The sequence below is a fragment of the Priapulus caudatus genome, unplaced genomic scaffold, assembly GCF_000485595.1.
Source record: "Priapulus caudatus unplaced genomic scaffold, Priapulus_caudatus-5.0.1 Scaffold24, whole genome shotgun sequence".
NCBI lineage: Eukaryota > Metazoa > Priapulida > Priapulimorpha > Priapulimorphida > Priapulidae > Priapulus > Priapulus caudatus.
In genome coordinates this window covers 451884-469984 of record NW_014577085.1, presented here as the reverse complement: position 1 = coordinate 469984, position 18101 = coordinate 451884, and the positions used below count along the sequence as shown (strand labels likewise).

At 45.6% G+C, this 18101-nt stretch overlaps 2 protein-coding genes and 1 long non-coding RNA gene across 6 annotated transcripts in view; 1 reads left to right on the top strand and 2 right to left on the bottom strand.

The window, feature by feature from the left end:
* Positions 1 to 8637, top strand: part of LOC106813712 (disheveled-associated activator of morphogenesis 1-like) — a 36040-nt gene extending 27403 nt beyond the window's left edge. For 2 of the 3 annotated variants that reach the window (XM_014817939.1, XM_014817924.1), the window contains 13 exons: positions 203 to 329; positions 638 to 763; positions 915 to 1095; positions 1511 to 1635; positions 1899 to 2000; positions 2112 to 2300; positions 2581 to 2776; positions 3050 to 3264; positions 4273 to 4334; positions 5395 to 5455; positions 5689 to 5835; positions 6262 to 6432; positions 6808 to 8637. In XM_014817939.1, the coding sequence (XP_014673425.1) occupies positions 203 to 329; positions 638 to 763; positions 915 to 1095; positions 1511 to 1635; positions 1899 to 2000; positions 2112 to 2300; positions 2581 to 2776; positions 3050 to 3264; positions 4273 to 4334; positions 5395 to 5455; positions 5689 to 5835; positions 6262 to 6432; positions 6808 to 7107 (2002 nt within the window). In that variant the 3' untranslated portion in view covers positions 7108 to 8637. The remainder of the gene's footprint in view (positions 1 to 202; positions 330 to 637; positions 764 to 914; positions 1096 to 1510; positions 1636 to 1898; positions 2001 to 2111; positions 2301 to 2580; positions 2777 to 3049; positions 3265 to 4272; positions 4335 to 5394; positions 5456 to 5688; positions 5836 to 6261; positions 6433 to 6807) is intronic. The other variant, XM_014817931.1, reaches the window with a different exon arrangement.
* Positions 8638 to 8805: 168 nt separating this feature from the next.
* LOC106813770 lies at positions 8806 to 18012 on the bottom strand. Of its 2 annotated transcripts, none has more exons than XR_001394507.1 (5): positions 17929 to 18012; positions 14464 to 14539; positions 10041 to 10108; positions 9816 to 9922; positions 8806 to 9278 (listed from the first exon to the last, which is right to left on the bottom strand). It is a non-coding gene; the product is annotated as an uncharacterized LOC106813770 (long non-coding RNA). The 2 variants fall into 2 exon arrangements; XR_001394505.1 differs by having other exon boundaries at positions 14468 to 14539.
* LOC106813732 (DNA polymerase subunit gamma-1-like) lies at positions 10798 to 14456 on the bottom strand. Its single transcript, XM_014817951.1, has 2 exons — positions 10958 to 14456; positions 10798 to 10855 (listed from the first exon to the last, which is right to left on the bottom strand). Exon 1 carries the CDS (start codon positions 14417 to 14419, stop codon positions 10967 to 10969), a length of 3453 nt encoding a protein of 1150 aa, XP_014673437.1. The 5' UTR covers positions 14420 to 14456; the 3' UTR covers positions 10798 to 10855; positions 10958 to 10966.
* Positions 18013 to 18101: the final 89 nt, after the last annotated feature.

Below are 18101 nucleotides of genomic sequence, written 5' to 3'. Positions count from 1 at the left end.
AGAGAGAGAGAGAGAGAGAGAGAGAGAGAGAGAGAGAGAGCGAGAGAGGCGAAAATAAATTGATAGGAATGAATAGAGTAGACCAGTATAGTCAATTGAAGATTACGATGCGCAAGCGGAAGATATGGCGCAGGGCGATTGTTCATTAATAGTCTTCGTAATTGCAGTTTTTATTCCGTCGTTTTTTGTCTGTTCGATGCAGAATGGATGTCGAAGAGAAGGTAACTGGCAACAGCCACCAAATAGAAGGATTTCAGCGGCAGAACACGGAACTCTCGACAGAACTTAGATGCAAGCAACAGCAACTAGAGGAATTCTCGATAGAGAAGGTATAACTGCTTTGAGACTACTTACATCTACAACGCAATGATGTTCTTTATTAACTAATTTATCAATGATGTCAACCACAGCTTCGCTACTCTATAGACTGTTTGCTGAATCAGTGTATATTTTTCTCTCTAGTGTTAACTTCCAACAGGTTATTGCTGATCAGGAGTTCATCATAATTAACACATCGAAAGGACATGCATAAATCTCGCTGACATATTTTCGGGCAATGACAAATATATAGCGGGAACTCATTTCTGACGCTGAGGATTTTACTCGTATACATCTCCGTACATGCGTACTGTTGCAGGAATCACTCTGTCAATCATTGGATTTAGTGAAGGCTCTATTAGACAGAGAAACACTTGACCACATGGCGAGTAGACAGAAACTTTCGGAAGCGAATTCATTTATAAGCAGATCACAAGCAATGGTGGTGAGTATAGGCGACAGATGTATGTGCGTGTATAATATATATACAGTGAAAAATTCACATAATAGTAACCACATACGTTATATATACCACGTATTACGACTTCTTTTCTGAGACTACTAATTAATTTGGTTTTTGGTTTTAATTTTTGTAGGCGGCGCCAGAACCCCCTCTTGCTGACATCACACACACCCCACCTCCGATCCAAGCACCGCCGCCCTCACCTCCTCCCCCAACTGCACCACCACCCCCTCCTCCTCCTCCTCCCCCTGGTCCACCACCACCACCACCGCCACCACGGCCCCCATCAGCGTCACGACTCATGCAAACCCCAGGTAAGGATCACGTCCTATCCCCAGATTAGTGGTGTGGAAGCGACAACTTTGCACTTTCGGTAGTTAAGAGACGTAATATATACCGAAATGCATACCCTAAAGATATTTAATGTAATGCTATAACATATAGTGTAACTGATGAATCTTTTATTAATCAATCATATAGTACGTAACATTTAAACAATGGCGTTTACCTAAACTAGCAACACAATGAGTACCGCCATCCATTTTTACGAGCAACAATATACAACATTTATCCAGCGTGAAATAGTAAGCGAGCTATAGGCCTACATAGTGGAAGTGACACTTTGTATTAGTGCAACATTGTTACATGCTATTTGAACAAGTTAAGCGCATATTTGTTGGTTTCAATATGAATTTATCATAACGTGTGTAACCACATTGATGCTGTTAGCAGGATCTTCACCCGAACTGTTAAAGATAGAAGAGCAGCAAACGCAGACGGCAGCTGCTAAAAAGAAAAACATACCGACGCCGAACACTCCGCTGAAGTCATTCAACTGGTCAAAGCTACACGAGGTATTCCCGCATTATACATTAACGAGGTATTCTGTAGCGTTATACATTAACAAATCATACGAAACATTGCTTGTTATCATTTCACTTGACTATTCGAGCTTTCTCTCGCAAGATTCAACGTATTTTTAATTGCTTTACTCACTATAATTTTTTAAGAAGTTAAAAGAACGCGATTTCGCACGCACTATAATAAAAGTCAAAGCTATTTCGCATTGTAAACCATCAGCAGTACAGTTTAGTGAATGTCTTGCCGTTTGTTGCAGACACAAGTGAAGGGAACCGTGTGGACAGAAATAAACGAAGAGAAACTCTACAGTAATCTTAATCTAGTAGAATTCGAGAGGAACTTCTCTGCATATCAACGGGTAATAGTTACAGTACGGACGTATCTGTAATATAGAGTATTAAATAGGTTTTGTGATATTTACTAACATTTCATTATACTCGTAACAATTTGCTGCTTGTATTCCGGATAGCATGATAGCACGTCAGATGACTGTAAATCGCCCATAAGGAGATCTAAGGAGTTGTCGGTGATAGACGGACGAAGGGCGCAAAACTGCACGATTATGCTGTCCAAGCTACGCATGACAAACCCCGAGGTCACAGCAGTCATAATGGACATGGACAGGGACGATCTAATATCCAAAGATCTGTGCGAACAGGTGAAATAGCTGGCGCGGTCATCTCTTTCGGTCGTAGCTTGTCGTGACTTGAGCGAGTAAATTTTGACTCGTCTCCCTCCGCCGCTTAGTATTGCGCAGCTTTGTGAAATTTATTGTTGCATGATCATTAAATCTATCACACCGACGTCATTTTCACCTTAAATACAAGACAGGAGGCGGCCATTGAAGTCGGTCACTTCGTTTTTCTCTCTTCTCGAGATAATCATAAACTTCACGAATTCATTGTTAATCATGGCTAATGGGTGCTTGTATGTTCTAGATGTTGAAATTTGTGCCAACATCTGAAGAGGTGGCTATGTTAGACGAACAAAGTCATGAGCTAGAGAGCATGGCGAGAGCCGATAGCTTCCTCTATGATATGAGCCATATCGTGCACTATGAAGACAGGCTTAAGGCGCTCTGCTACAGAAAGAAGTTTGCTGAAAGAGTTAGCGACATACGGCCGAAGCTTGATGGTGAGAACAAAGTTCACCATCACTGATCATGAATATGTCACTTTATGTATGATTAAACCCAGACACCAAATATTTCGCTAATACCACAAGATTTCGTTAATACAAATCACGTTTCACGCAACAATTAATCCTTAATTAACCGAAACTTCAACTTAACAACTAAAACATCAACTGTTGCGCTTTTACAGGCCGCAAGAACGTCAAATATAGCTTTTTATACAAAAAGTAATGGTGATGCAAAAATAGTTGTAACAACAGCAGTTATTTTGACAGGGGTACGGCAAGTGTCTAAGGAGGTGTACAGAAGCAAGCGGCTGAGGAGAATACTGGAGCTGGTTCTAGCGTTTGGCAACTTCATGAACCGCGGGCAGCGAGGCAACGCCGTCGGCTTTAAAATCTCTAGTCTAAACAGGATGGTAGACACAAAGTCGAGCCTGGACAAGAACGTTACCCTCTTGCACTACATGGTAGAGACGATGGAACAGCAGGTATTCATATATTCAGTCAGCGGAAAGGCGCATTTGCTTGACCGGTTATATATATATATATAATTATAATATACATATATACCGGTTATAATATAGATTCCTGTAGTTTCGTTATTAATACATTCAATTAGCAAAGACGACGACGACGCGAAAATGAACGCAGTGTTAGTGTTCCTCGTTCCAGGTATGGTGGGTGCCACGACCACGAGTATATACTCGATAAACACAATTTCTAGTAGCAGTTGGAATTTCTAGTCGCACCCAGGATACTGTTAGGGTTACGGACCGGTAACACTGTAAATGGCATTGCAACATAACTATTCATCAAATTCAATCAAACTCATATCCATTACATACGAGAGATGTCTCTCTACGCTCTCGTTAAAATAAAAATAAATTAATTCATCGCTAATTAATTGACGGCAAAAATTTTGAATTTATACAAAAACATGCTTTTTTTGCTATTTCTCAGAAACAGCAGAGTTGGTACCTAAACTTTTAACCATAAGTTGTTCATAATATGAACTAAAAAATGGTCCCTGGAATTTTTTTTAAATGCTTTAATTTTGGAAATAAGTTGAAAAGATGCACACAAATTTGTAGTGAATTTCTAAACGCAACAATATCGTAAACAAAGAGCATTAACTTATAAAATATAATGTTTTTTTTTAAATCTAGGGAGACTTTTTTCCTTTGATATGTTAGCATTGAAACATAAAAAAAATTTTGGAATCGGAGTTGCGAGTTTCGAGAAATAGCGCTTGAAAAATCATAGCATTTTTAGCATTTTTAACAACCGAGATATCAGCACTTTTCTAAATTTCCCATCATTGAACGCCTGTGTTAAGAATTGACAAATGCGGGGATTTGGAACTGTTTGGGAGGCTACATACATAATTTCTACGTATACATAGCTGCCCATGGTTGCGATCTATCAAATGAAGTGGGTATTGAAATTTCGACCGAAATTCACCTCCCAACCCTAACAGTATGTTTTCTTTCGTACAGTTTCCTGATTTGGTGCAAGTGTTGGAAGAGCTGCAACATGTAAGCGTCGCAGCAAAGGTCAAGTAAGTAGCACCCGCCAAAAACAATATAATCAATTTAATCATCATCTGTAGTACTTAGGTCTCTACTGTTTTCATGTAATAATAGGAAATATATGTGGCAACAATTCATAGTAGCGTCATTGACTGCCAGCATGAATACCACTGAAAGGTCACAGATCACGCACGCCACGTTTGGCCCGCACGCCACGCCCGCCGCACCACGCATCGCTCCGCTCAGCCCGACACGCACCGCGGCACCACGCACCGCGACACGTAGCCCGCACGCACGTCCGCACGCCCCACGTTCCGCCCGCCCGCCCGGAGCCGCCCCGCCGCCCGCCCAAGGTCTCGACGGTGCGTTGAAGAAAAAAAAAAAGAAAAAAAAAAATAAAAAAAAAAAAAAAAAAAGGGGTACCGCCAGCCCACCGCACGCACGCACGCAGCGCACGCACGCCCGCACGCAACTAACTCCGCGCACACTGTGGAGTGTCGCACTGCCGACGCACTCATGTCCGCACGCCGACATACGCACGCACGGCGCACTGCGACACGGCACGCACGCCGCACGCACACCGCACGGCACGCCCGCACGCAGCGCACGCACGACCACGCCGACACGCACGCACGCCGGACAAGACGCACGCACGCCGACACGCCCCGCCCGCACGCACGGCCGGCACGCCGACACGCACGCACGCCCGCCACGCACGCACGCTCCGCACGCACTCACGCTCGCACGCCTCACGCCCGCACGCACCCCGTTCCCGCTTGCGCACCACGCACGCTGACTCGCCGCCTGCACGCGCCACCCGCATCTGCCGACACGTTACGCCCGCACGCACGGCCGCCACGCCGACAACGCACGCACGCACACCGCCCGCACGCGTACCGTCACGCAGCCGCCGACACGCCCGCCCGCACGCACGCCCGCACGCACGGCCGCACGCGACACGTCCGCACGCCCGCACGCACTCACGTCCGCACGCACGCACACACATAAATAGCACTGTCAGACGTAAACAGCACTGTTAAACAGAACATAATGGATCACGTTTGAAAGAAATAAAATTTCATTTTACAGTTTGGCAGAACTTGAAAAGGAGTTGTCAGTTCTACAAAGTGGACTCAAGGACTTAGATGAGGTACGCGTTGCCATACTCATGACTTTTAAAGGCGGTCTGGGTGGCAAGAATGAAAGATTTGATTTACGGTAGTAAATAATGGTTTTGCTATTAGTGTTAGGAAAAGCCAGCCATTTTCATTGAAGGGATAAATACAGCCTGCTTCCTAGTTTTAATTGCCATCATGTTAATTTTGTTAATTTGGTTTTTTTAATTGTTTAATTTGTAGTACGTTAAGTGTATTTACGTTTTAGGAGGTTCACTTTCACAAATGCGAAGGCAAAGAAGATAAGAACATAGCGAAACGAGACAAGTTCGTTCCTGTGATGTCATCCTTCACCAAGGAAGCGAGCAGCAGCTTGGCCGACCTTGACGAACGAATGTCAAGAAGCAAACAATGGGTAAGTGCATACATAGTATAAATAATTATAATATATATATATAAAAAAACAAATTCAAATGATAGGTTAAGGGTGTTTAAAATTTAATTAACAAGCTTTCGAGATGACATAAGAATCGAACCTTCAAGAATCGTCAAAGGTTTGATTCTTATGTCCGCTGAAAACCTGATGAAGAGATGTACATCTCGAAAGCTTGTTAATTAAACTTTAAACACCCTTAACCTACAATTTGAATTTTTTTTTTTATCTACATGGGCGTTCGTGTGCGATTTTTACTTCTATATATATATATATATATATATATAAATTATATAATTATTGTACTATCATATATACGGTTTGAAACGTACCGGTACTGAGGAAAACCTGGGTTACGATGCTCTTACTAACGAGGCGATTGTCACGAGCTATTAATCTTTTTTTCAGTTTGAACGAGCGTGCAAATTGTTTGGTGAAGATTCTAAGATCATACAGCCAGACGAGTTCTATGGCATCCTCGACCAATTCTTCACAAGCCTCAGAGAGGCGAAGATGGACAACAGCAACGCGAAGCGAAAGAGAATGGAGGAGGAGAGAAGAGCAGTAATGGAACAGGAGGTAAATTCCAAAACAACTAGCATCTTTCTCCCTTGCCCCTCCCGCTATCTGATTCTTCTTTCTTTCTTTCTCTCTTTCTTTCTTTCTGTCTCGCTCTCTCTCGCTTCTGTCTTTCCTTCTTTCACTCTCTTATTCTCTCTCTCTCTCTCTTCTTTCGTTCGTTCCTTCTTTCACTCTCTTATTCTCTCTCTCTCTCTCTCTCTCTCTCTCTCTCTTTCTCTCTTCTTTCGTTTCTTCGTTCACTATCTTATTCTCTCTCTCTCTCTCACTCACTCCCTCTCTCTCTCTCGTGTGTACTTTCGTTTATCCACATACAGCCATACCATGTGAAATCGAACGACAAACTACTTCATACATTGTATAACCCTTCTCCAGCAACGGAAAAAGAAGGAGGAAGCGAGAAAGAAGCAGCGAGAGCGGTCAATGAGTGCCGAAGCTTCGAGCTCCCGCGGTGGCAGCACTGTCGCTGGTCAACCGGAGGAGGGGGAGTTCGACAACCTGATCTCCGTACTGCGAACGGGCGACGTGTTCGGCGACGATCTGATGCTGCAGCTCTCGCAGAAGCGCAGGAAGAGGAGCGGAGCTGGTACCTCCATCCTCAAAGCCTCGGCGCTCTCCTTCAGTGGCAACATGGATCGTGAGCGCACCGTCGTGCTCAATAAGGCACAGAGCTAGAGCTGCGCGCCTTCGCAAGACACGCTACGACGTCGGCACGCGCGCGCAGGCTCAGCTCTTCTCGAGAAGTAAACGTCGGTGTGAATGCCGACTAGCTCTACCCGTGTAGCCCATCTATAGATAGTTTCGCAACAAAACTCTGTCGTGTTACATTCCTGTTATGGAGCGAATCGGGTACACAGGTATAACTACGCGTCCACCCATCTGATGTCGTAGCTAAACCTCGGGTGAGATTGCCGGTGATGAAAGACCGATGATAGACTCAAACTGATGTCGAGTTGTACAGACGATGACACGACCTGGAAAGCAATAATACGCGAGAAACGACAGATTATTTATGGATACGGTGTGTAACTATATAATATACTATAGAATTTTCATATCGGTGAATGATAGGGCGTCGGTGACACCGCAGCATCTATGTATTGTGTTGAGTGTCATTATGCGTGTAGCTAACAATCAAAATACTGTTTTGTCACCAACAACACCCAGTACGCACACTGCTTACTTTCTTTATAATGAACAATAATTTACAATGCAAGAAATTGTAATGGATAATTAAATGCAGTTTGATATGATACCTCGGTAGACAGCTACTATTGAGTAGTCTATTACATGCGTGAATGGGTAGATTGAATGGCAAATACACCATTATCTATCACAGAATATAAACGACTTCGATTTACGGAGGAAAATTATTGCTATTATAAGATTTTCATCTATTTAGGTTATTGATATTTTATTCGATACTAGTCTGAAAGCCGGGATAATTAAATTATAGTCTAATCAGACCATGTCACGTGGTATATACACTCCATACCCATTCTACTTGCACTTGCACTACATATTCCAACTTGCACTTATGGAGAAGTTAGTTCTAAATATAAAATATTTGCTTTTATAAACTTTCTTTTGTCAGCCGTTCATATGTTATGTAATCTAATTTGACTATTTTAGATGCAATTGCAGAAGTATTGTACACAGTAGTAATATTACATGTTGTTAATTGATCATTGGCGGGAACATTGTTTATAGCATTTTCACAGTGAGCCCCAAGTCTTACTCCTGTCGTGAAAATACAACATACCTGACAAGTTGTCACAATAAGTGTATTTGTAAATATGTCTCTTTATATATATATATAAATATATATATATATGTATTATGTACAGCTTCATTAGTAGTAAATTTAATAAATGTGATACCCGAATTTGTCACAGCTAAAGACCCTTACTAGACATGAGTAAAATAATTGTTTCAACCTTTCAATAAACATCAGCCTCTATATTAGAAACAATTATAATACTTACTACAAAATTGCGGGACAATCAGTTTTTGTACTTTGCGTCAACTGCTACACAGTCTATCTATATTCATACTAGTACCCCTGAATGGCTTCCTAAAAATTAGAGAATGTTGGCAGCAATGGCAAAAATTGAACAATTGTTCAAATAGTTTATTGGGTCTCTCATATGCAGAGCCGATTGTATATGTTTTCTTATTACATGTGAATTAAAAAATCTCAATACAGCTTCTCATGTTGAAGTTTTCACTGTGTTTGAATGTTCATTCTATGGTAGAAGTCCTGATGTAATATACAGCCTAAAACAGGTATCAAGATAAGAACATCTGCTGTGATTCCATGGACATATATACACGCACAGGTATTGTACTCCAGACAACAATAAGATTAAAATGTCAATTCTATACAATTACTATTTTAATACCGTTTAGTTAGAATTTACAACATGGCATCAATATCATGTACATATACACTCACTTTTAGTGTAACTTTCATCAGTACAAAAACTTCGTACATGTTGTTTTTCAAGTAATAGTGTCTTGACGTACAATAACTATAGTATCCAGATTCAGATAACTATAGGGTAACGTGCAATTATGCTAAACAATTGACATTCTTTTTTGATTGACTTGCTTTCACATTACCTTTAAAACAAACCGTTGTGTTAATTAGATTTTATAGAACACGGTATGTTCTAATTGTATGCTGGAGTTAGCCAATGTTCCATTTACGGCATGGTGGTGTAAGCCATGTCTATGTACAGGGACACTATATTTTTACTGCAAGCAGCATACACAAGAATATCAGTGGGTTCGATTGTCCATGCTTTTAATCTTTCTTACTTCTTTGTACAAAACACACCGCCTCACTGAAAGTAAAAAAAACGTGTGCAAATATAATACAAACATTAATAGTTAAAACCCCCACAAGCATAAATTTGTGAAGATCTGAAGCTAATGCAATTGTATGTAAGAAAATTGCCGTAAAGCCGACTAGCCTCACTAATTAAAAACATCTAAGCTTGGTACAAAAACCTCAAGAACATTTCTCAATGAGCTACAAGTACAAAAAGAAGTTGATGACTTTTAAACTCCTTAATCTTCAACTTCAGCTGGACCTGATAATACCAAAGTATACAACTCTGATAGCCAACAAGTTTAGGTAGATCTGTGCTCTACTAAGCAGAATGTGAAAAGACATGCTAATGCACACTACAGGGGCGTGTACAGAATTTGTACCAGGGGGGGGGGTCTAACCATAACCCCAACTTGTGAGCACGCGAAGGGGGGTCAGGGGGCCCTCCCCCAGAAATTTTTTGAAATTAGACCCCCTTAGATGCGTTTTCTGCGCGAGCAGGGGGGGGGGTCCGGACCCCCTGGACCCCCCCCCCCTGCACTATACTCACCATGAGGGTCATACATGAGCTGCATCAGCTTCTCATCTAACCGCTGTCTCACCCAGGTGTACACGTGTCCTGTTCCTGCCATGCTCCTCAGCACAACCAGCACAAACCTGCCACCAACATCAGCACATGTAAAGTTCAATCACTGCATAACATCTAACGGAAATGATAGATTATAATACGAAATGCGGTGTGATTTAAGGCTTGGCCCATTTTAAAAGCACTTACTTTTTTCCTGGCTTAGCCATGTTGTCTCCTTTTTGGAATAAATCTTCTGCTTAGTTACTCTAGTGTTTCTGCAACAAAATTATAACAGAATGTAATGTACAGGGACACAGGCACACAGAAATGTATTGTCATTTTACGTATTTATGTTCACGTTCATTGTATTTATGTAAGCAACTTATAGCTTAATACAGTTAGGATTACACCTTACTTATAACGTCCAGAAATAATATGTAGAATGAATAGTAACGGTTGGCAGCTTTAGAAAGAATAGCACTGTACAGATAGATCTTTCCACATGACTGATGACATGTCATCTCACAATATATAGCTGCCCACCTATTTATGAGTTTTGCGAGCATCTGTGAGCTGTGAGTGATGATGCCAACCTCTCAGCCCTTTCCTCACATGGCTCCAATATTTGCAATCTTACGGCTTTTCCCAGTTTGAAGCATGCAGCGTTGCTTGACACGTTCCCAGTTTTTATAACATACATAACACCACATTCAAAACATAACAATGCATGCACACATAAGTGCCATAATGTCAATACCTAATACCGCACATTCTCCTAACCAAGTCGACATGAAATCAAATCTGAGGCATGCCATTTTTATTGTCTGTATCTTCCAGCGCACATTCTCCCCACCAAGTCGACGGGAAATCAATTCTGCGGCATGTCATTTTTATTGTCCGTACATCACTATCTTCCAGTGCACATTCTCCTAACCAAGTCGACGTGAAATCAAATCTGATTTGTCCGTACATCACTATCTTCCAGTGCACATTCTCCTAACCAAGTCGACGTGAAATCAAATCTGAGGCATGTCATTTTTATTGTCTGTATCTTCCAGCGCACATTCTCCCAACCAAGTCGACGGGAAATCAATTCTGTCGCATGTCATTTTCATTGTCCGTATCTTCCAGCGTCACTTCAGTTTCCCGCCGCGCGTCTTGGCGAGGATCGCGTAAATGTCGAGTGCCTCGCCAGGGGGCACTCCGTAGCCCTTGTGCAGGCCGTGCGGGTTCGACGGCGTTACGCAGTCCATGCCGACCTCCTTACGCAGCACCGTGTCGACGTCTACGCTGCTGAAGAAGGCGACGGACTGCGGCAGGTCGTGCATGCCGAGGCTGCACGCGAACATGGCGCGGGTCAGCAGGTTGGCGACCTGCAGCGCGAGCGCCGCGCGGTACCGGTCCGCGCTGCTCACCAGGTAGCGCACCTCGTCGTGGATGCTGATGCAGAAGCGCGCGTCGATGCCGTGCTCGTCCAGCAGGTGGCGCACGCAGACGAGCGTCAGGTGGAGGTAGTCGACGGCCGAGCTCTGCACGACCCAGTTCACGCGGCTCGTCATGAAGTCCCGCTCCACCGCGCGCGGCTCCAGCGCGCGGCTGATCCTGCCGCCGAGCACGGGCGTGCACGGCAGCGCCCCCTGCGCGATCTCCTCCAGCTTGTTGAACATCTCCGACTCGCTGCCGTGCTGCCAGCGGGCGGGGCCGTGCGGTGCGGCGGCGCGCGTGCCCTTCGTGACGGCGTACATGCGCTCGGCCGTCTCGCGCGCCTCCGCCGCCGTCAGCTTGTGGTTGAACTGCATGAGCAGGCGCTGCGCGAACGGCCTGCCTGCGCCGTAGATGCGTCCGTAGTTGAGCACCTTGGCCTGGTCGCGCGTGACGCCAGCCGCCGCCGCCGTCTTGCTGTGCAGGTCCGTTCCCTCGGACTTCCTGCCCTGCAGCGTCATCCAGCCGAACGCCGTGCAGCCGTGCAGGCCGGCGAAGTTCGCGTCACCGAGGATCGCTGCGATCCACAGCTCCTGCGAATCGACGTCGGCGCCGACAAAGTGGTAGCCAGGGGGCGCTTGCACCATCGATTTCAGCTCGCTGCCAACTCTGTCGGGATACGCATTGCTCGCCGTCAGCCAGGTCGCCTCGACGGCTCGCCGCGTGAGCGTTCCCGCGGTGACGACCTTGGGCACGATGGCGCCGTACAGTCCCATCTCGTCGTACGCCGGCGCCCGGGTGACGACCCGAGGAAGCTCGGACTTCTTCAGCCAGACTGGGTTCTGCGTCGTGATGCGCTTGTGCGCGTTCTTCCAGTAGGAAGTCATCTTGCTCAGGTAGAGCGCCTTGTTGGCTTTCGTGCCCGACTGCGCCCGAAGGCTGCCGTCCTCGATCCACTTTAGAAAATCCTTCGCTAGCGGATTGCCGACGCGCAGCGATTCTCCGTCCTTGTGAGGGAGCTTGAAGAACCAGAATCCGGGTACGTCGACGTCAGCGTTGTACGGCCCGTTGCCCTTGTGCGACGACGGAGCCCCGCCCGTCTCCTCCAGCTTCCGTCGCTTTTTCGCGATCCTCTCCATCTTGCGGAACGCCTGCCACATCTTGGAGAGTGCGCTCGTGTCGTCGCTCAATGCCTCGATCTGTTCCAGCAGCTTATTGAGGACGTCGTTGCCGTCGTCGGCGACTGCAAACTGCTTCTGCGGATTGATGGACGATAGCTGCGCCATGGCACTCTCGGCCAGCCGGACGGCTTCGTCGCTGGCGTGCAGCAGATTGTCGGTGCGTCCTGGAACTAGATAGCCCCAGCCGTGGACGTCACTGTAGTAGACGGGGTAGCTGTCCCACGTTAGACGCAACAGCTTTGGGGCAACGCGCACCTGCGAACTGATGAGAGATGGACCGGGCATCCAATCTTCTCCCACGTTCTTGTTATTCCTCGGACAGAGGTCTCTGTACCAGGCAGGGTAACCGGCTAGATGCGATTTTACTACAGGAAGTCTAGATGCTGTTTTGATCACTGGTTCTACTCTTTGTCTCAATGCATCCCATTCCTCCTTATCGTCATCGACAATATCTTCAGGATTGGTTGCGGAACCAGCATTCTCCATCTCTTTCTCACACTCCGCCTGTGATGCTTCAGTTTCTTCTTTATCAAGCACTGATTGGCTCTTTTTCGTCTTCTTTAAAGTTTTCGTCTGCGATTTATTCAACCTGAGATCTTTAACCGTCCAGTCTAGATCCCACAGCCAGAGGTCGGACTTGTAACGCTCGTGGTTCGTAAGCTCGCAAGCATCGTCGGCGAGATGCATCAGCGACAGCTTCTGCTCCTTCTGCAGGTCATGGTACGTCGCATCGGAATCAGCGACGTAGCGCTCCCAGTTCTTGTTGACGGGCAGGTACGCCTGCCCCATCTCCAGCATGCCGGCGAACGTGACCGGGTGCGGAAACCGCTCGAGGAACATTGGCAGCAGCCGCTGCAGCAGCTCGTGCGTGATCAGCACGTCGTTCGAGCAGTACGTCATCAGGTTCTGAAAGTCAGCGCGCACGTCGTCCAGCGTTCCCTTGACAAACACGTTGCGCGTCTCCTTACTGTGTGGCTCCTTGCCGCAGTATAGTCGATAAACGTCTGCGAGGCCATTCATCGAACCCACTTTCATCCAGTTCAAATTCGGAGGTCCTCTCATCTTCAACTTGCGCTCGCGCACCTCCTTCGGCTGGTTGCCCGTTCGCAGTGACATCAACATTGTGCGCTGGAAGCTTGTGAGACCCGAGCAGGCGATGTGAAACGACATAGTGTCGACAAAGCGCATCTTCGTGCTGCCGATCAGATACTGCTCCTTGACTCGCGCGCGGTCGTAGCTCACGTTGTGCCCGACGACCACCCGCTGCCTCCAGTCGCCATCGGGCTTCACCCTGCCGGGCCTCGTCTCGAGCGCGATCAGGTCGGAGATGGAGGGATGCTGAGCCCACTGCAGGCTCTGCCCCGTGAGTCGCTCGCTGCACCACGAGTACCACCCGGTTGGGGAGGCTGCCGTCGCCAGCGTCGGGAAGATGCTGCCGGCACCGCACACCTCGATGTCGAACACAAGGCCATCATCCTCCGGGTAGTCGATGGCCGTTGCGCTGCCGTCCGGCTTGTAGGCCGTCCAGCCGGCGCGGAACGCCCACTCGGCGGGGGGAGGAGGGAGCGGGGCTGCGACAAGATCCTCACACGCTCTCAGGTATGGTTCGCTCTGCCTGCGCGCCACATTAGAGACGTGCTCGGCTATGTCCTTGCCGCACAGCTTCGGCAGCTTGAAGTCGACTTCTGGTAGGATGGTCGTGTCACGGCCCCAGAGGTCGTGTGACTTGAGGTGATCAATGCTTTTCCTCACCATGCTCTCCTCAACGCTCTTCTGGTCCGATGTGCCGAACACCTGTCGATGCAGACCTTCAGAGAGCATCTGTATCTTGATAGGATTTAGACGTGGACTTTTACTCTTAGCTGAAGTGTTAGAATCTGCTGTCTTAGACATTGCCCTGGCGGACATCCTGATGAGGGTTGGACACAGGAACGACCTTCCCGTGATTAGGCATTCAGCCTTATGGCATTGCAACGTCGCCATTTTGATAATCACATCAATAACAGGACAATGGGATGCATACATACATACATCTATAACTTCAGCTGGCTCTTTATTTGGCACGCTCCTATTTGGTTGGTATATGTACGTACATTGATGCTTCTGAAAAGTCAATGAAAATGTTAGTTTATATTAAGTTTTGTATTTATCAATGCAGCATGGAATTTTTTTAAACAACTTTACAGAATAAAAATATTTTTGTGTTAGCGTGCATACGACTGATTGCTCGTAAGCATGCACACAGGATGTGTTTATATACGTGCATCTGATATGTGTTTGTGTCCGCCGGTTCAGTCATAGCTAGTAATTTAGTTTTGTAGCTTCCAGTCGAATTTGGCCGTAGCCGTAGTTGGTTAAAAACTGTGGCTACTTTTACTATGATACTTTTACAAAGCCAACACCGTTTTTGCATGGAGTTGCCCTGGGTGATTCACACACTGTATGATGTGATCTTGGGGACTACGTACTTCCAATGTGGTTTTATCCTGAACACGAATCTTTTCTCTCAATCCCGAGAATTACGCATTACCACAATATCGGCTCTGAAGCGTCTATACACTTTTTCAAAAAATCGATGTGAAGAACGGCAAATTATCCAACCGCTCTCTATTCAGGGCGCAAAATTAGCACCGGCCCACTGGCATATGCTGGCAAATTATTTGGAGGGCCGGTAACATTGCCAAAACACCAGCCCTCCGAGCCGGTGGTTTCAGCCTGTTAGTGAGTACCTACAATTTTTATTTATATAGCATTAAATGAGCAAATAGTGTTTTACCTGAACGGAAGGATATCACACCATATTTTATCAACATTTTACAAATTTGAAATCCAAAATGCAAGCGTGAAACATTACATCAATTTTACAAACAAACAGGGCTCTCAAGGGGTAGCTTTAAAAATGAGTGAGATTTATTTTGAATCAGAAAATCTAAGGCTGAAGGCCTTAGCCTTTGCGTTGCAGGCGCGAAGGGAGGGTGAGTGGAGGTAAGATTTTTTTTTTTAAATGGGGTGCTATTTGATGCCCCCAGCAGCAGTCAGATTATCAAAATCAGTCGCTGGGTGCGCCACAAGTATTAAATGTCGAGATTCCCGTGCCTCGTGTCCTGCGTTTTTTGGCAAAGTTCGGCTAGACCCACTCCACACAACGAAGAAAAACTGGATTCTTGCAATTGCGTGAGATTCTCGGGGACTATCAGAAATGTGTGTGAGAGCGTGAGATTATGCTGAATTGCGTGAGTCTCACGCCAAATGCGTGAGGCTTGTGAGCCATAAAACAAAATCTGAATTTTGTGCCCTGGCTATTTCTGTTGACCTATGACGCAAGCTTTCCCAATGCGCATAGGGCTCGACAAACTTCGAGAGCGAATGCATCTGAAGCCTGATGCCTGAGAAAAGCTCATCGTGGAGATGTGCACGTGGCGCGTCGTTCACCGACTAATCGGAGGGCTCGCAGCGCACTAAAGCTGATGCGATGTGCATAGCTATCTAGCTTTAATAGTGGTGCAATAAGATTTATTATACATTATTTATATTTTTACTTATTTGTTGGAACTGCCAGTGGCAGTGCTACTGGCACTACTGGCTGCCTACTGGCTGCTTAGGCCACAAGCACTTGAAACGTCTCTATAAAAAAAGTCAATAAACACGAAATGTATTTACTACCAGTCTTAATATTTCTCTACTCTATCATGTCGCCTATTATTGCTGATAATTACCCGTAAATGCCGGTCAAATGCTCATCTGCAACACCCAAGTACACCGCACGCCCGCCCTGTGCACAAACAACATGAATAAGAGAGCAGGTAGGAAAGCGTGATCGCAAAATTCGCTCAATGCTCGCTTCATTTCACACCTTCACAGCACGAATACACATCCAACAGCTTTATCTTGGTATCTATGTGTAGCTAAATGTTTACTTGTTCGAATTATAACTCTGTCCTTTGTCCTTACCTACTCCCTCCAGAGATATCTCGTGAAATCCTGCAGGAAATGTTCTCTCCGTGAAAATGTAAAGAGGATGTAAAGAGGACGTATCGTCCAAAAATCCCTAACGGCGCTACTTTCGATCGATCACTGTAGTCGTGTGTGTGTGGCGTCATGCCCACGCGCATTATGCTTGGCTTGGCAGGCCTCGAAACGGAGGCTCGGAGCCAGGCAGCAGCTCATCCTGGCATGCAATGCGCCGCCATTACTCGTGTATAAACAGACAGCTCGCCCTCTTTACATTTTCACGAAGAGAACATTTCCTGCAGGATTTCACGAGATATCTCTGGCGGGAGTAGGTAAGGACAAAGGACAGAGTTATAATTCGAACAAGTAAACATTTAGCTACACATAGATACCAAGATAGAAGCTGTTGGATGTGTATTCGTGCTGTGAAGGTGTGAAATAAAGCGAGCGTCGAGCGAATTTCGCGATCACGGTTTCCTACTAGACCGAATAATTCTGTCCCATATAACCTTTTTTTATATTTTGGTGAGGGTTATATTGGGAGAGAACGGGGTTCATTGAAATTTCGTGAGATCGCATGCAAAATGCATGCGCTGAGAATGCGGCCCGTACGCCGCTATTGGCGCGAAAAAAAACCTACCGTTCCCTTCTACATGGCTTTACCTTGCTACTGATATGTGTATACATTCACTTCAATCGATATTCACTTCTTAAAAGATTGTTTTTCCTAAACACCGCTTCGTTCAACTTTCCTAAATTACATCGCCATTTACAAACAATCAGACCAATCAGAGCGAGTCTTACAATAGCCCCTGGTTCTCGCTTGTATCTGTGGCGCTGCAGGAGGCCTGATAGACTCGCTGTGATTGGTCTGATTGTTTGTAAATGGCGATGTAATTTAGGAAAGTTGAACGAAGCGGTGCTTATGAAAAGCAATCTTTTAAGAAGTGAATAACGATTGAAGTGAATGTATACACATATCAGTAGCAAGGTAAAGCCATGTAGAAGGGAACGGTAGGTTTTTTTTCGCGCCAATAGCATCGTACGGGCCGCATTCTCAGCGCATGCATTTTGCATGCGATCTCACGAAATTTCAATGAACCCCGTTCTGTCCCAATATAACCCTCACCAAGATATAAAAAAGGTTATATGGGACAGAATTATTCGGTCTAGGTTTCCTACCTGCTCTCTTATTCATTGTTGTTTGTCACTTTGTGCACAGGGCGGGCGTGCGGTGACAGTTGTGTGTTGCAGATGAGCATATGACCGGGAATAATAGGCGACATAGAGTAGAGAAACATTAAGACTTTGGTAGTTAATACATTTCGTGTTTATTTACCACTATTTTTTTTATTGAGCCGTTCCAAGTGCCTGAGGCTGAGGCCGAGACTGTGCCGTGGCTCTCACTTCACTTGTACGGTGCAACTTAGAGTGCAACATGGCTGCCATACAACCACCTCACACTGAAGCCTAAACACTTTCCTCAACATGCTACAATACGATTACTAGCATAGCATGATTTCAAAAATTATTCTGCTCACCTTTCAGTTTCAAGATTCAAGCACATGCCTTCATTTTTACTGATTTCGCACATGGGACTCTCGGTAACTGTATACGGCGTCAACGTCAATTCATTTTGTTAAAAGGCAGTACATAGAGTTAATCCGGTACCAGTCTAAATTTACGCAAAGATGGCACTGCTGATAATGCAGTC